The following is a 17,709-nucleotide window of genomic DNA, read 5'->3' on the forward strand; positions in this document are numbered from 1 at the left end:
TATTTATAATTGCTATATATGATTTTATAATACAATTTTTACCTACATGGAAAGAGAGAAGACTTGCCTTACTTATAACCCTGATTGTCAAGGTATTTAGGAAATGACTGAGAATTTAAAAAGCTCCATTACCATTCAGATTATAGCTACTATATTTCTAAGCTTATTAAAGCATAAAAACTGAAGAGGGAAATATTTTATACTGCTATCACTGACAAATTGATAATTATCTTAATAAACCATACTACTAAATACACTAATATATATTAACATGGGGGTTAAATCATACTACAGATAACATTAAGACATTCTAAAACCAAATTATAAAAATAGCTGATACAGGAGGGAATGCTTACAAAAATGTGTTTAAAAAACTCATTTATCCAACAAGTTATTTTTTATCTACTATTTTTGCTAAGTGACTACAATTCTGACATTTTTATCTGACAAAGCAACTTTGACCTCTAAAAGAAACTTTTAAAATCCAAGTCTACTGTCAAGGGTTAAAACTTAAGGCCAATTCTTTAGACACAACTCTGTACTAAAAATGCTAAGGTTGTGATTTAGAAAAACAATAGAATAAAGACTGCTATAGGACCTTCCAATTTTTAAAAATTATTTTCTACTGTTTTTCTGTTCTAAATTATAAAATCAGATTAAGTTTGGTGGAACTAAAACAGGGCAAACCTCCTTTAAAGTCAGCATTTATAAGAACCAAACATTCTCTTTTCTGTGCTTATAAAAGTCAACTGATTTCCAAATCATGAATTTTTACCATATACCCTGGAGAATAACATGGCCCAACACACCACACGTCCCATTTATCTAGTTCAAGTGAGTAACATAACGTGAGAAACTGCACTGTGTAATTCCTTTATTTTCTGCATATTAGTGCTTTACCAACACTACAACCATAAAGAACACAATTCCAAGTACTGTACTTTTTAGTTTGGGGAGATCACAGTCTACAGACTCATTTACTTATATTAAAACAAGATTAACCTCATTCAAAACTTACTGCAGTTTATAAATTCACATAAATACAGAAATTGATGCAATTAAACAGAAATTTCAGGATCTTATTTTTTAAATTCTTAAATTATAATTTTTTCTGCAGGTGATAATTACCTGCTCCATAATCACCAATGATTATGGTTCAATTTAACTACATCAATTATAAACCTTTTATATCCTTAAAGAAAATGTAAGTGAAAATTACAATTTCTTACCAAAAGTTTTAGGGTTTTCCAAATTTCAAATATTTGCTTCCCCCTCCCCCCTTTTTTCAGACATTTCAGATAAACCAAAATAACATCTCACCTGCAACATTCAATATCAATCACTTGATGTATAAAATCTTTTAACTATGCCCCCAGTTATTTTAAGACACAAAAAAATGGCTGCCTACCAATCTGTCTTCACAAGTTAGAAATACTACATTTAAGAATTAACATGAGGGTTTCAAGTTTCCTCCAGTTTAGGCATATTTATACCTTTGTGCTTGTTTTGTTTCAGGATGTTACTATAGCATTGATATTTGGATAACCCATGTTTATGTACCTTAAAATGTAATCATTCAAAACACTAAGAATTACATTTATGGTGGAGCTTTGGGAATTTTAAAAAGCAACCAAAATGTTCTTAGCTGTATTTATCAGCCTCATTGCTAGAGATACTTCTACTAAAGTGAAACAGAAATCTGTATTTTAGTTGCATCTTGAAATAAAAAAATCCCTCTGCACCAGCAGGAGCCTGCAACGTAGCACCTTTTCTCATCTGCTTTAAGTACAATATTCGTCAAGAGTTTTACTTTGAATAGTTTTTTTTTTTAATAGCCTTATTTGTCTTATACGTCTTTGGTAAGAGCTCCATTATACAATATGGCCAAAGCTTGAAGGACCAATACTGTCCAACTATACCTTGATATCCCGCTCAATTTTAGTTTTCAGACACCCTCATAAACAAAACCCACTCCACCTTTTCCTGTATACTGCCTTTGCAGTCTACACTTCTGAAATTCCCTAAGTTTAATTCCTTGAGGATCACTAAAATTAATCCTTAAGGCTATATAAGAACCAGATGCTGCTTCACAATTCTGTGATCAAGCATTAACATTTGGTTCAAAATATCATAAGTGGTCTCAATCTAGTTACTGGTCCTAACCAGCTAACCAAGTAATCTTGTTAGGATCTGGATATCACGAGTGAGCACACTGCTTACCCTTGAAGAAAAATAAGTTTACATTCATTGTCATCTGTAGGTTTTCTCTTCATCCTACTTCCCCTTTGTCATCCCTCAAGTCTACACATCATTCATTCATCACATTTCCTTCTTTAAAGGAGACAGTGTACTATTGAACCAACAGGATATCTATCTGCATGAGTTAATCCTATAAACAAAATTAAATATCTCTTTTATAAAACATCTTTTCCAGTGTTCTAATTAATGGAGATGTGGATCACTCATCTATGAAAAATGACTTGGATCTTCAGCTTAATCAGTTGCTGTGAAAACAGGAAATATGTATTTTTTCAACTAGGTTAAAGGTGCATATAATTTGAATTGTTAAAGCTAATGCTTTATTAACAAAGTAAATGGTTTAGTACTTTTAAAACTACTGGTCTTAGACATTTGAAACAAGGTAAAAGTATACATTCCAGTTTTGCCCAAAAGTCACTGAAAATATCTACAAACATTTTGTGTGTGGCATACACCATTATTGCTCCAATTTCTGGAAAGAGTCTATTTTTAAAGTTAAAAAAGAAGAAAAACAGCAGAGTGACTAAATTTGCAGTGAAAAACAAATCTGTGTCCTTGATGGGTTTACACTTTCATATTTTTAGCGCAAGTTAGCTACATTAGGGGGAACTTGGGTTTTATTCCTACTCATGCATGATGTACGTTTCAGAACTTAATTGCTGACATTGTAAAAAACTTCTTACATTACCTGTTTAACATACTGATGTGCAACTGGAACATATTACAATGATATTACTCATTATTTGCCACTGTGGGCTGAGTTTACTGTACTGGTCTTAGATATAAAAGGTCACATTTGAAATTACTAAGTTAAAGTTAGAACTCATAAGGGAGGGAGGAAAGGCCTTAAATATAAAAGACAAACGGCAGTTTGATTAAGCAATAATTTTCAGTTTACTAGATGAAACAGACTTGCAACATAGTCTGCATGAATGCAAAATAAGCCATCTACAGCAAGTGATAAGGAAACTGGGCAAAAAGGAAAAAGCATACATTGGGGAAAGAAAGATTTTCTCAAAAAAAAAAAAAAAAAAAAATCAAACCATTATTACAAAGGACTTTACCAAGAACTGCTATATTTCCCCCATCCCATTTGCTGGAAGTTAACAAGAGCATCTAGCACTTCGTGTTCATGTCAAATGTCAGATCAGAGCATCCTAACGCAAAGGGAAAAAAAAAAAAAGGGAAAAAGAGAAACAAAAAAGAAAACCCCCAGCCACCCCCCCCAAACCGTAGAACAGTAACTCCAGAGTTCAAATTCAAAAGAGAAAAGTGGCGATTCAAAGAGGTGATGGTGGCGATAATCCTATGAATGGGTTTTTGATTTCTCTCCTTCCAGGGGATGGGTGGAGAATGCTCATTAGGATTTGTAGTTAGAGGTTAACCATGTGAGCCCCTCATAGAGTCCGTCCCCTGAGGTGGCACAGGAGGGCTGCACATACCAGTTCCTGTCCCGAATCCGGGTCAGGCCCAGTTTCTCCTGGATCTCGTGGGGTTTCATGGCATCAGGCAGGTCCTGCTTGTTGGCGAAGATGAGGATTATGGCGTCCCTCATCTCCCGGTCATTGATAATGCGGTGCAGCTCCTGGCGGGCCTCGTCGATGCGGTCGCGGTCGGCGCAGTCCACTACGAAGATCAGACCCTGGGTCCCGGTGTAGTAATGCCGCCAGAGCGGCCGGATCTTGTCCTGGCCGCCCACATCCCATACGTTGAACTTGACGTTTTTGTAAGTCACCGTCTCCACGTTGAAACCCACGGTGGGAATGGTGGTCACCGACTGGCCCAGCTTCAACTTGTACAGGATTGTTGTCTTGCCGGCCGCGTCCAGGCCCAACATGAGGATCCGCATTTCCTTGTTCCCGAAGATTTTGGATAGCACCTTCCCCATCGCGTCGGAGTAGCCGGGGCCGGGGGCATTCAGGTGTCCCGTTTCCCCTCAGGCAACAACGCCGCCGCCGCTGCGAAACCGAAACGAAGCCTCCCCGCTGCGAGGGCGCCCGAGCGGCCTGCGTGGGAGTTGCCGCCTAGGGGCAGAGGCCCGGGCCGGCCGCTCACTCGGGCATCACCGACCGCACAACTTGATTCCTCCAGTCGCCGCTGTCGCCGGGGCCCTGAGTCTGCGCTGGGAGAGCCGCCGCCCTGCTGAGGCGCGGCCCGGCCCGGAACTGCCCTTCCCCCCGCAGGCGCCGCGCGAGCGCCGCCGCGGTTCCCGCTTCTCCGCCTTCTCACCCCGCCACGGGACACTGCGGCCCTCCGGCCCGTCCGCCGGCCCGCGAACACCCGGCTCACCACCGACCCAGGACACCCGAGAGGCAGTGCGGCTCCGGCGCCCCGTCAGGTCATTGATCCTCGCCGTAACTCGGTGCGCTGCCTGCAGGGACACAGAGAGGGAGAAGGGAGTTACTGTCGGAGCCCCAGAGGGGAGCGGAGGCCGAGGAGGCCCGTCTTTCCAGCTCGGCCCGGGAGGTTACCTCCAGCCGCCGCCCCGAGCGCGGGCTCCCTCCCGCCTCCACCTCCTCCTCGCTGCTCTGCCGCCGCCGCTGCCGGAAAAGGCGCCGAGGAAACCGCCTCACTTCCCCTCCCGACCACGCAGGCGCAGCAGAGGCCGACCGTTCGGACAAGAGCGACCTCTGTAAGGAGAGCCGCTCGCGCGCCTAGCATCATGGGCGCCACGCGCCGGAGGGGGCGGGGCTACGGCGTCTCGGAGGGCTCGCAGGTGGGGCCCGCCCGGAGCCCGCGAATCTCGGACTCTAACCTGATCCCACCTGTGGCTCCTCTAGAGTTTCCTCCCCTGCCTGTTTTTCTCATCTGCGCTCTGTTCTTTCCCTCCCCGCCCGAATCAGGAGAGCAGATCCACTGGGAGGGCTCCACAGTGTTGACCCGCGGCTTTCAGGCCCGTTCTCAGACCCCGGTGCCCGCCAGATGCTCCGCGTGCTCCCTCCAGCCCGCCCCAGCCTTTGCGCGCCCCGAGTCTCCCAGGGACGACCTAGTCGCTGTTCTTACTTTGTTCCCAGCCTCTCCTGGGCTTCTTTCATCCCTCGAGTTCTGTGTTTCCTGGAGGACACGTGAGAAGCCAGTGTTTCCTGTGGACTCTGCCAGCCGGTGCAGCGCTTTTACGGGGCTTGAGTTTACTCTGAAGCCCTTCTTTTAAGTGTTTGAGCCTTACGTATATGCTTGTCATGACCAACCCACGTTTATGAAAAAATTACGATATTATTAAGAGTTCCTGTGCCTTGCCGCGTTTTCAACTTTTTAGAAGACAGTAACTTTTCATATTTAAATATCACCTTTCAGTATGACTAATAGTAGCTTCTCACCCACCCACCCGTTCTTATCTTTAAGAAACCTAGATGGTATTAGCATAGCATTTAGAATCAGAAAAACTACTTCTATGGCCAGGATCTGGGCACTAAACCTTGCTGAGTTTATCTCCTATGTAAACTGACCTTACTTGCTTCACCCCACTTGAGGACTAAATAATACAATATTTGTGGAAGGCTTTAGGAAACCTTTTTGTATCAAATGGTTAGTAATAAAGTTAGACTTAACGTAAAAGCTAAAATATGAAGTGGAGAAAAAAAAACAGGAAGTAGTTTTTTTCAAAAAAGGAAGATGCTATAACAGCATATGATAACATATTATTTTTATGTCACAATTTAAGAAAATTTGATAGTGGTAGATAGGTTAAATGATAACCTTATAAAATTCAGCCTCAAAATTCAGCCTCACTTATTAATATTCTAACGATGATCTAATTTACTATCTACTTTAGGATGCACTGTCATAAAACTGATAGGATTTGGAGCCAGAAGATTGAAGATCAAGTGTCACCCCTCCATTTTATAGCTGTGAATCCTTATGTCTCCATCTTTGTGAACCTCAATTTCTTTATCTGTAAAATCTTGAAGAGTGATAATATCACTAATGAAAATAGCGTTTATTGAATGTTATGACAAACACTGTCATAAATACTTTAAATATTTTAGTGTACACTGCAACGATATGAATTAGCTTTGAGTATTAACATTTTACACATAAGAAAACTGAGGATCAGAGAGGTTAAGTACTTTTTTGACGGTCACAGAACTGGAATTAAATCATTAATCTACAGCCCATCCTCTTAACCCAAAAATTATGCCACCTCCCTGTCTACTTCACACAGTTGTTGGCTCATTTACTAAGAGCAACTATAAGTTGACATTAGTAATTGTTATATTTGGAGGAAGAATTTTTTGATATGTGCCAAATAGAAGCAAGTTTGTATTTTCTTCTTTTCCAGTGTAATACTTTTCTCAGAACAGATATCCAGTTTTACGAAGTAGATAGGAGATTGACCTGCTGCACTGGGATTTATTTTTCAATGGAAGGCGTGGTATAATTAAATACAGGTGCAATAGGAAGCACTAGCATCTTCCTGGCACTGGCACTATGCTAGAGCTAAGAAATTTGTTTTCTAAAGCCATTTTCAGTTTATTTTCCACCAGAATACAAACATAATGAAGGCAGGGACACAATATCCCCAGTGACTATAAGACAGCATGTAGGTATGAGAAGTTCAATCGTTATTTGAAGGAATGAATCCCTTTTATACCACAGATAAGACTAAAAAGGAAAAGCACATTTTTTTTTCATTCTGGATGTTTGGAGTAATGGGTTACCTGACAAGCTTCATACAGTGGCATCTTAGAGTATTCTTAGAGATATGACAATATCTTAGAGTATTGGGTATCTAGAATGATCATTATATAATTATATAAGTAATAATCATAACAAAAATTATAATGCCCAGAAAATAAACACACAATGAAACTGTTAAACTTAATCATGCCAGTAAAAAAAAGTAAGTGTATTTTAATAAAACCAAAACATCTGCAAATGGTAATAATTTAGGCAATTACTAATCATACCACAGATGAAACATTTTATTTTCTTGATTCCTTCTTGAAACAATTAACAATTTTAACAGAGTAACACTTTTTTTTTTTTTTGAGACAGAGTCTCAGTCTGTTGCCCTAATGCCCTGAGTAGAGTGTCATGGCGTCAGCCTAGCTCAGCAACCTCAAACTCCTGGGCTCAAACAATCCTTCTGCCTCAGCCTCTCAAGTAGCTGGGACTACAGGCGTTAGCCACCACGTCCAGCTAATTTTTTATTTCTATTTTTAATTGACTGGCTAATTTTTTCTATTTTTAGTAGAGATGGGGTCTCACTCTTGCTCAGGCTGGTCTCGAACTCCTGAGCTCAAGTGATCTTCCCACTTCAGCCTCCCAGAGTACTAGACAGAGAAACATTTAATTTTAAAAATATTATTTCCACACAGTGAAATATTTTACAGATAAACTAAAATTTTTGTTTATGAAGCAAAGTATTTCATTTCTCTGTTTGCACTGTTTCACTGTTTTAAATTTCCAACAAATAAAAACTCTTAACAGCCAACTACAGAAAAATTGATCTCTGCTTTTTAACTCACAGAGCTTACGCCTATAATCCCAGCACTTCGGGAGGCCAAGGCAGGAGGATCACTTGAGGCAGGAGTTCAAGACCAGCCTGGGCAACATAGCAAGATCTTGTCTCTACAAAAAATTAAAAAATCCGGTGGGCTTGGTAGTGCATGCCTGTAATCCCAGCTACTCGGGAGGCTGAGTTGGGAGGATCACTTGAGCCCAGGAGTTGGAGGTTATAGTGAGTTATGACCAAGCCACTGCACTCTACCCTGGGCAACAGAATGAGACCCTGTTGGCAAAAAAAAGTAATTCTCAGTGCCTATAAATGAGATTTCTCCAACTTACCTATAAACCAGACTTCCTAGAAAATTTCATTTCATAATTTCTAATCTGTTCAACAATCACATATAATATGCTTGTAATATTCCTGATTGAAATACTATCTAATAAGAAAAATATTTACTTGTAAAAAATGGCTTAGACTTCTTGTTTTTAAAATAAAATGAATGTCTTCTCTAACAATAGTAACCCACACTGTTCAGCCCTATTCCCAAATTCTTATAGCCCTGAAAAATCATACATTCTATAAAACCCTGTCATATATTTCTTTTTATCCCATCCTGTGCCAAAGACAATTCTAACCACATGGCAAGGGTGGCCGGACCATATACTTGTTTGCTAATGATTTCTCCCATTTATCATTTGGAACCCTGGCTAGACTTACCCAGAATTGAGCTCTATCTAGTTTAAAGAAGGGATAGATCCCCAGGAAATCTATCCACAGTAGAAATAAAGGGTAAGTAAGAATCTATAATAAAGTGTATCTTTAGAAAAATTATTACCTTCAGTTTGCAACTGAAACTACTAATTGAGGCAGAAGAATTAGCCCTCCCTTGATATTCTATGTGTTTATAAGCTCTGTAAGAAAGGTTTCATGTCCTTTTCACTTTTAAATTCTTAGTGCCTAGCATAATGACTGGTATATAGTATAATAAAATTTCAAATGTTTTTTAATCTTAACAGTTAAGATTGAGACTCTCAAAACTAGAAAATTCAATGAAAACAAATAACTTTCATGTGTAAGTATTCTTGGTAACCTTAGTGGATGCACTAAAGTTTTCATTTTTTTTGAGACAGGGTCTCACTGTGTTGCCTTTGCTAGAATGCCATGGCGTCATCATAGCTCACTGCAACTTCAGACTCCTGGGGCTCAAGTGATTCTCCTGCCTCAGTTTCTTGAGTAACTGGGACTAGCACCACCATACCAGGCTAATTTTTATAATTTTTTTTTTGTACAGCTGAGGTCTCACTATTGCCCACTGTGGTCTTGAACTCTTGGTCTCAAGCAATCCTCCCACCTCAGCCTCCCAAAGTGCTGCGATTACAGGCCCGAGCCACCCTGCCCCACCTATTTTTTTTTTTTTTTTTTTGAGACAGAGTCTCACTCTGTTACCCGGGCTAGAGTGAGTGCCGTGGCATCATCCTAGCTCACAGCAACCTCAAACTCTTAGACTCAAGCGATCCTTCTGCCTCACCCTCCCGAGTAGCTGGGACTACAGGCATGTGCCACCATGCCCGGCTAATTTTTTCTATATATATTTTTAGCTGTCCATATAATTTCTTTCTATTTTTAGTAGAGACGGGGTCGCTCTTGCTCAGGCTGGTCTCGAACTCCTGAGCTCAAACAATCTGCCCGCCTGGGCCTCCCAGAGTGCTAGGATTATAGGCGTGAGCCACCGCGGCCTTGCCCCACCTATTTTTAAGTATTTAAAGAGACACTGTGGGTGCCAAAATGATAGTTCACTCCCTTGCCCTCTCCCTGTGTCAGCTGAGGACCTACTTTCTAGTTCTTCCTCTTTAACCATAAAAAATGTTGTATCCCAATGAAAACCTTGATAATTACTTTAGTTATACCTGAATATGATGCCTGTATCTCATTTTTAGGAATATTAAAAGAGGGAATGATAGAATTAAAAACAAAAGTTTGAATTATAGTTGCTATTTTAACAAATTGTTTAATAATTATGGCTTCAGACAATAAGCACTCGGACAACATGGTCCAGTGTATGGTAGAAGTGAAGGGAAAGAGCTAAATTACACCCTTAAATTACCCCCACAACACTCTTGGCTTACCAAGGTATACCTTGGGTAAGTTATTCATCCCCGTTGATAATCAATTTCTTTGTTTCTGCAAGGGAAAGAGCTCTCTTAATCGTTGAAGATGGTATCTATTGTTATTCTCCATTACAGTTGAAGGAGCTGAGGCACTGACAGGGTAAGCAACTTTCTTAAGGTTAATAAATGGTACGTACAGAGGAGATTCAAATTAAGATTTTTTGATCCAAGTTTTGTGTTCTTTTCTCTACCGTCTTGTGTTTATCTGTGAAATCAGGAAGCAGGATCAGATCAATGATTTTCAGCTCTAGCTGCACATTAGATTCATTCACCTGGGGAGCTTTAAAACCACAAAGCTGTTTGGGCCACACCCCGAATTAATTAAGTCAAGATATCTGGGGTTGAGGGCCTACTCACTGATATTTGTTTTAAAGGCCCCTGAATGATCCTCATGTGCAGCTAAGATTGAGAACCACTGACCTAATTGCTAAGTTCCTTTCACATTCAAAATTTTATGAATTCTGAACTCTACTTATTTTGTTATCCCTCATCCTCAAAATATATACTTTCATATGTATATTTTTGCATAGTATGATGCAATAATACTTTAACCACTAATATAACCTACCAAAACATTAGACATGTCAGACAAGAGCATAAATATTTCTGAGATTCTTGCAAAAAGATATTTTGAAAATGTGCCATAATTATAGCTAAAATTATTAAATTATTAATAGAACTACTATTAATTAGTCAGCACCATGAAAAGAAGACAAAGTAAGACAATCTTTGGCAACCATAGGATGACCAAGCTCATAAACTCTAAACTAATACTTGTCCCTTTCCTATCTTCCTGGTAGCTAGGATTTGGGTAAGTGAGCTGGTCTCAACCAATTAACTAATCAGTGTCCTGGTCCAGACTTTGAATTTTGAGAGATCCAAATCTCTCTGGGACAAGAGTTCAGAGTGGCTGAGCCCAGAAGCATGGTAGCAGATATCCAGTGACAGAAAGTGCCAGTGGTAACAAGCGTTATATAGTGAAAGCACCATGGGATGTGTCCAAAGACAACGGTTCCTATGACATAATCCTAGCAGTATCTTCTCTCTCCTGTCTGTATAGCATCCTGATACACTTCCAATAAAATTACTTTCTGCTCAGTTTAACCAGAGTCAATTTTTACTGACTGTAATTAACCGTGAATGGCACACATTTTAACTTAAAGAATGCAAAATAAAATTATCAACATTGTACAAATTGAACATCTGATTGTGTTAATTTTTCCATTAGGCAGTCATTTGAAAATGATGTCAGACAAGTAGAATTCTAAAATCATCATCATTTCCAATCTGTTAAAATTATGTTCCTTCTCATGGCAGTTTGTGACTATACTGTTTTTATATCAGCCATTTAAATCACTAAAATTTTTGCAGTGAGAAGCATTATTTCATTTCCTGGAGATATGATACCATCCTCTATTAAGAAGCAGAATACGGTCTCAGAAATTTGACTTTTGGTATCAAAAGAGTATTTTTTTTAAGAGAGTATTGTTATGTTGCCCAGGCTGGCCTCAAACACCTGGGCTCCAGCAATCCTGCCACCTCAGCCTCCCAAGTAACTGGAACTACAGGCACACCACCACGTCCTATGCCAAATCAAGATTATTCAGCCTAAACTGACAAAGAGTTTACAATATTGATCTGCTGAGTTTTGTTTTTTTAAGAACAGAGAGGCTAAAGTCATTCAGACTGCTTAATTGACTGAATACTCCCAACCTTATGATTAAGTTAAGAAACAATGCATGTAGTGTTTGCAATAACAGTTGTTGGGCCCTGTGCTATTAGTTACACAGTTGTGATGTTATTAATATGATACAGTAACATACTATACAGCTGTATTTTGGTGCAGATGATGTGCTATTCAGGAAGAAACTCGAGGGACATCAAAGATCTGAGGGCTAAAATCCTTGTCCTACCTTTATAGTGATTCCAGCTTAAAATTTCCTAATTTATAGGTTTTGTCTTTTTTCTGCTTTTGCTTGTTTTCTCCCATAAATATATGAAGGAAATGGTATATAAGCAAAACACTGACTTCTAATTGGGGAATAGGTCACAATAGTACTAAACAGATTTGCTAATCTAAGGCATTATGCAATATTAGCTCTCCATATTACTTTTTGCCTCTAACATAGTATTTTGCATTCTATCTATCTGCCTTACTTCCTAACTTGTTGGTTGGAGGTTCAGCTTCTCACACGAATCCTTCTAATTGCCAGCTTGGTGGGAAAAGCAAGGTGGAAGAACTTTCCATGTTGTAGAACCCAGAAAAAAGAATGAATCTTCCAAATCTCAAGAAAAAGTTGGTCTCACGCCTGTAATCCTAGCACTCTGGGAGGCCGAGGCGGGTGGATCGCTCGAGGTCAGGAGTTCGAGACCAGCCTGAGCAAGAGTGAGACCCCGTCTCTACTAAAAATAGAAAGAAATTATCTGGCCAACTAAAAAAATATATATAGAAAAAATTAGCCGGGCATGGTGGCGCATGCCTGTAGTCCCAGCTACTCGGGAGGCTGAGGCAGTAGGATCGCTTGAGCCCAGGAGTTTGAGGTTGCTGTGAGCTAGGCTGATGCCACGGCACTCACTCTAGCCTGGGCAACAGAGTGAGACTCTGTCTCAAAAAAAAAAAAAAAAAAGAAAAAGTTGGTAAGTCAGTAAATTTATAACTGTTTATAGATTAGAAAATATACAAACAAAATAACTTTAAGTGCCACACAGTGCTGCTTCAAAGAGAGAGAATAAATGAATGAATTTAAAAAATGAGTGAGAAAGAGGAAGAAAAGAAGCAAAAAAGCAGAGAAAGAAGAAAAAGAAGTAAGGAAGGACAAAAGGAAAAGTATTGAAAAGTAGAACTTGGCAATGTTGTAAACTGATACCTTAACCTAAAACCCAGTTTTGGGTTGGAAAGATAAAATTCCTTAGGAAATTATAACCAGGTAGATTCATATGCAATTTCCTGCTCCATAACCTTTTTTTATTTTGCTTTATAAACACACATAGTATATGTTCTAAAAACAAACAATGGAACAGCTTCTATGCTGTTTAGAACCTTTGAACCATCAGTATATAATTTTCTGTAGTAGCTTCTGCTGTAAGATACAGTTTTGAGCACAGTGACCAAGATTTATGAGTGTGGAAATGATTGTAAATGTTACACTGTAACCAATTTAACAACAGCTTAACTTGGCACAATTTATGGGTTTGTTTCCATTTCAAGTAGGAAAGATTTATATTCCAATAGACTTAGAAAGACACCTACTGGATTATATGTCCACAAATAATGGTCAAATAACATAAACATGCTGAGTTAATGACTAGCTTCAGGGGTAACATTACAATTCCTTAATCTGGATCATTGGTGCTATGACCCTCTCTGGTGAATTAGGGTAATAGTTCTGTGCTCTCCTCATTGTGAGAAGGTCAGCTACCCTGTGTGCCAACTTTCCAAATTAACTAGATCAATGCCAGAAAAGGAAAGTTTCAGAGCCTTTGAAGCAGTTTCTGATGTTTGATTTCATTTCCAAATGTGAAAATGGGTCTTTCTGCTGTTTATTATGTCTTTTTAACATTACAGGAAAAATAAGTCATGAATTCAGTGTGCTTACAGTGGTAATCTTGGTGATGTAAGAAGGTTGACCTGGAACTTCATAACACTTTTGGTATGGATAAATCTTTAACAGTATATCAAAGATTCTAGGAGTAGAACAAGTTATCCAATGTGTTGACACTCTGAGGCTCTCTTTAGAAACTGCTGCCCCATCCAAAGAATATAGGAGTAGACTCCTAGCAGTCCTGGTTTTTCCACGTGATTCCTCAACACATGCAGCTCTGGTCATACCAACTGGACCACAGGTAGACTCATGATCCTAATTGGCTAATTGGATTCTCATTCTTAAGAATTTAGAGTCAGATCTGAAGAAAACCCATACCAGTCTCTCTCTTCCCAGTGGATCTGCATCCTGTCAATTAGAGCCTGTCACAGCCATATTCTGCTTTGAGTACTGGGTGGCAGACAGAAGTTAGTCTTCAAGGAGAAAGAAAGAAGCAAATGTGTGGAGAAAAGCAGAGATGAAGCAGAAACTATTTCCCCACATTCCAGATTCTTCCCAGGGTCTAGCTGCATACCAACCAGAGTTTCATGACATACCCTGTATCTGTATGTTAAATTACCTTTCTTTTTGCTAAAGCAAGCTCTAGTAGTCTTCTGTTACATATAAACAAAGTGATAGTTTTACAAGATGTGTCAAGAAAAAGTAGTGTGCAAGCAAAACAAAATTTTAACAAAATAAATATATCAGAGTCACAGACTTTAATGCTTCAAGAGAATTATAATATATGTGGTATAATAACAGCTATTATATAATACGTAATAATTACATACTACCATCACTGTTACATCATAAAACCACCATTAAAATCAGAGGAGTTAGAAGTAGACCATTGATAAGTCTAATGTAATTTATAAAGAGCACTAAATAGATCTGTGACCTAGTCTCTTGACCTATCCCTGAATTGTTTTATAGAGCTCTTAGAGTAATTTAATGCATTCCCTCATGCTATAGCGATGGTTTTATTAATGTGGGAAGAGAGAGGAATATCATGGAATCACTGGAGAGGTTTTTCTTTCTTTTTTTTTTTTTCCCCTGTGGTATTCTGTTATAGCGAAGAGGGGTTTTTCTGTCAGTATCATTTTCCCAAAACAGAAGGTAATCATAAAAATTAATACAATAGACTTCACTTCTGGGAAGATGGAATAAGTATACTTTTTTTCAATTCTTCCCTCTTAGTAAAATTTAAAACCCTAAGTATTACAAATAAAAGAAGCACAAGAAGACTGAAAGGTGGAGAGAGGAGGCAGACTGGCTAGGGACCTAGACACTCAAGGAATGGCTTAGAAGTGAGTTCCCTGGGTTCTCTTTTTGCCTCATGTCTTCCAAAGTTGGAGCTTAAGAAGCCTGCAGCCTGGAAATGTCAAAAAAGCCAAGAAAAGCCTTCTCTCTTTAGCCAAAGGACCAGGGAAGGGGCAGCCTAGGAAGACAGAAAACTCTTAGAAACTAATCACTTTAGTCAAACATGAAAGAAAAATCTGTGGCCCCACCTCCACCCCTGGTAGAAAAGGCCAAGTGGGGAGCTGTCGACCCTTACTGAGGCAAACTAAATGTAAGTAGTCTATTTGGGCTGAGATTGAGGACTGCAACCTGAGAGCATAGTTTCAAATCGCCCTGAACATATTCTTGGATTAGCAGCAGTTACCAGTGGGTTTCTAAATTGTTTACCAAGAATTTACATTAAAATAACCTAAGCTATTGATTGGCTATATGTTGTTCTTTGTATCGCAAATTCCGGGAACATGAAGATAATGGGTAAGGCAGCTAGTCAGGAACCAAATGCCTTTAAACAATTGCCCCTAAGCATGGGTGTGTGTGGGTGTGTGTAGGATGAGACTGAAGTCCTCTTCTCAAGACTCTCTGGGCTTGATAAATTTTGTATACCTCGCATAGCTCAGACTGCTCTGAGCTATTTTTCTTTTCTCAGAGACTAGGCTTCCACACTTGCCAGGCCCTATTTATTTATTTATTTTAAGTTTTAGAGACGGGTCTTACTGTGTCACTCAGGCTGAAGTGCACTGCTGTGATCATAGCTCACTGCAGCCTCCAACTCCTGGGCTCAAGTGATCCTCCCACCTCAGCCTCTGCAGTAGCTAGGATTACAGGCTGGAGCCACCACACCTGGCTTGCCAGGCTCTTAATGAGGTTTCACTCCTGCCCTCTCACCAAGTAGAGTAGGGTACAGGGACTTCCATCCCCTCCAGGTAGTAATGAACCCCACCCTAATTCTTGGTGTCAAAGGTGACTACATGGGGAACCTGCTTGGCAGTAGGAGGCACTCTTCCCCCTCCTTGTTGGGTTGGTGCCAGAGGAGGCCTAGTGGAAAGTCAGGATTTTCATCATAAGAAGGCCAGCCCCCTCTCCCACCATTACCTTCCTTCCTGTGATATTGTGATATAATAAGAAGAAATATATATTTGATTTTTGTCCCCAATTCCTTGCACAAAGCTTCTAAAACTTGGAATTTCCTGACTGATAGGAGTGAAAGGAACATCTTTTGTTATTCATAATAAACCCCTATCTAACATACATGAGTTTATGCTCACATAAAGGACAAAAAGGGTTAGAGGATGGGGGTTAGTTGCCAGAGGAACCAACTATGTGATTACAGGGTTGGAATTTTTAGTCCCAATCCCTGACCTCAAGATCCAGAAAGAGAAGAGAGTCTGGGGATTCAGTTAGTCACCAACGGCTGATGATTTAATCAATCATGCCTACATAATGAAACTCATAAGAAGGCTAACAAACAAGGTTCACAGAGCTTCCAGGTTGGCGAACACAGCAAGGTGCTGGAAAGATAGCACCCCTGGAAAGGGCATGGAAGCTCCATGCACCCCCATCCCTACACCTTGCCCTGTGCATCTCTCTCATTTGGCTGTTCCTGAATTTTATCCTTTATAATAAACAAATAATAGTAAGTAAAGTGCTTTCCTGAGTTCTATGAGTCATCTTAGCAAGTTATCAAACCCGAGAAGGGAATCACGAGAGCCCCTGATTTATAGCCAGTTGGTCAGAAGTATAGGTCAAAACCTAAGATTTAAGACTGGTTTCTGAAGTGGGAGGACAGCCTTGTGAGACTGAATCTTTAACCTGTGGGGTGTGTGCTAATTCTAGGTAGTTACTGTCATAATTGAATAGTAGGACACCCAGTCAGGGTCTAGAGAGTTGGAGAATTGCTTAATGTGAAGGGAAAACCCCACACATTTGGTGTCAGAAATGTGAGTGTATAGAAAAACAGGTTATTTTTCCTTTTACCTCTTATCCCCAATACCACTCTTTCTTGTGGTATGATGTCAGTGAAAACCATGTGGAGAGCAGTAAAGAGGCATTCCTACCCTTTCCAGCCAGGGAAGCATCACTGAAGGTCTAGTGGGTAGCCAGTGCTCCCACGTCCACCCTACAATAACAAAAAGCCACCACCCAGGGTGTTAACAGAGGCTAAATAAATAGGGAACCTAGACTTCTGTTCCCACCTAGCAGTAACAAGGTGGTGCTCCCCTTCCCCTGTTGGGCGGGTGTTAGAGGAAGCCAGCTAAAACAGAAGGTTAAATAAGATCCAGAGTCTTATACCATATCACCCAAAATATTCAGGTCTTAACCAAAAATCAGTCATCATAAAAAGTTATTAAACTGACTGAAAAAAGACAATAAATGCCAAAGCCAAGATAACAAAGATGTTGGAATAATCTGACAAAGATTTTACAAGAACAGCTAGCATAAAAATGCTTTAATGAGCAATTGTGAATATACTTGAAATGATTGAAAAAAATATGAAGTCTCAGCAGAGAAATAGAAAGTCTCAGCAGAGATATAGAAGATATAAAGAAGCACCAATTCAAAATCTTAGAACTAGAAAATACAACTGAAATGAAGATCCCAAGGGAAGGGTTTAACAACAGAATAGAAGGGACAGAGGAAAGAATTAGTGAACTGGAAGATACAACAATAGAAACTGCCCAGTCTGAAGAACAGAAAATAGAGGAAAGAAAGAAAAGAGAAAAGATCTTCATAGACCTGTGAGACTATAACTAAATATCTAACATTTATGTCATTGGAGTCCTGGAATAAGAGGAAAAATAGAGTGAAGCTGAAAAACACACAAAGAAATCATGGCTAAAAATGTCCCCAAAATTGGTGAGAGACATGAACCTACAGATTCAAAAAGCTGACCTATCCTCCAAACTGGATAAACCTGAGGAAACCCACATCAAGATACATTATAGTCAAACTTCTT

At 39.6% G+C, this 17,709-nt stretch overlaps 1 protein-coding gene across 1 annotated transcript; it reads right to left on the minus strand.

The window, feature by feature from the left end:
• Window positions 1–857: 857 nt before the first annotated feature.
• ARF6 (ADP ribosylation factor 6) lies at window positions 858–4,215 on the minus strand. The gene has a single exon (XM_045567686.1). It carries the CDS (start codon window positions 4,145–4,147, stop codon window positions 3,620–3,622), a length of 528 nt encoding a protein of 175 aa, XP_045423642.1. The 5' UTR covers window positions 4,148–4,215; the 3' UTR covers window positions 858–3,619.
• Between the last annotated feature and the right edge of the window lie 13,494 nt (window positions 4,216–17,709).

Source organism: Lemur catta, chromosome 1 (assembly GCF_020740605.2).
Source record: "Lemur catta isolate mLemCat1 chromosome 1, mLemCat1.pri, whole genome shotgun sequence".
NCBI lineage: Eukaryota > Metazoa > Chordata > Mammalia > Primates > Lemuridae > Lemur > Lemur catta.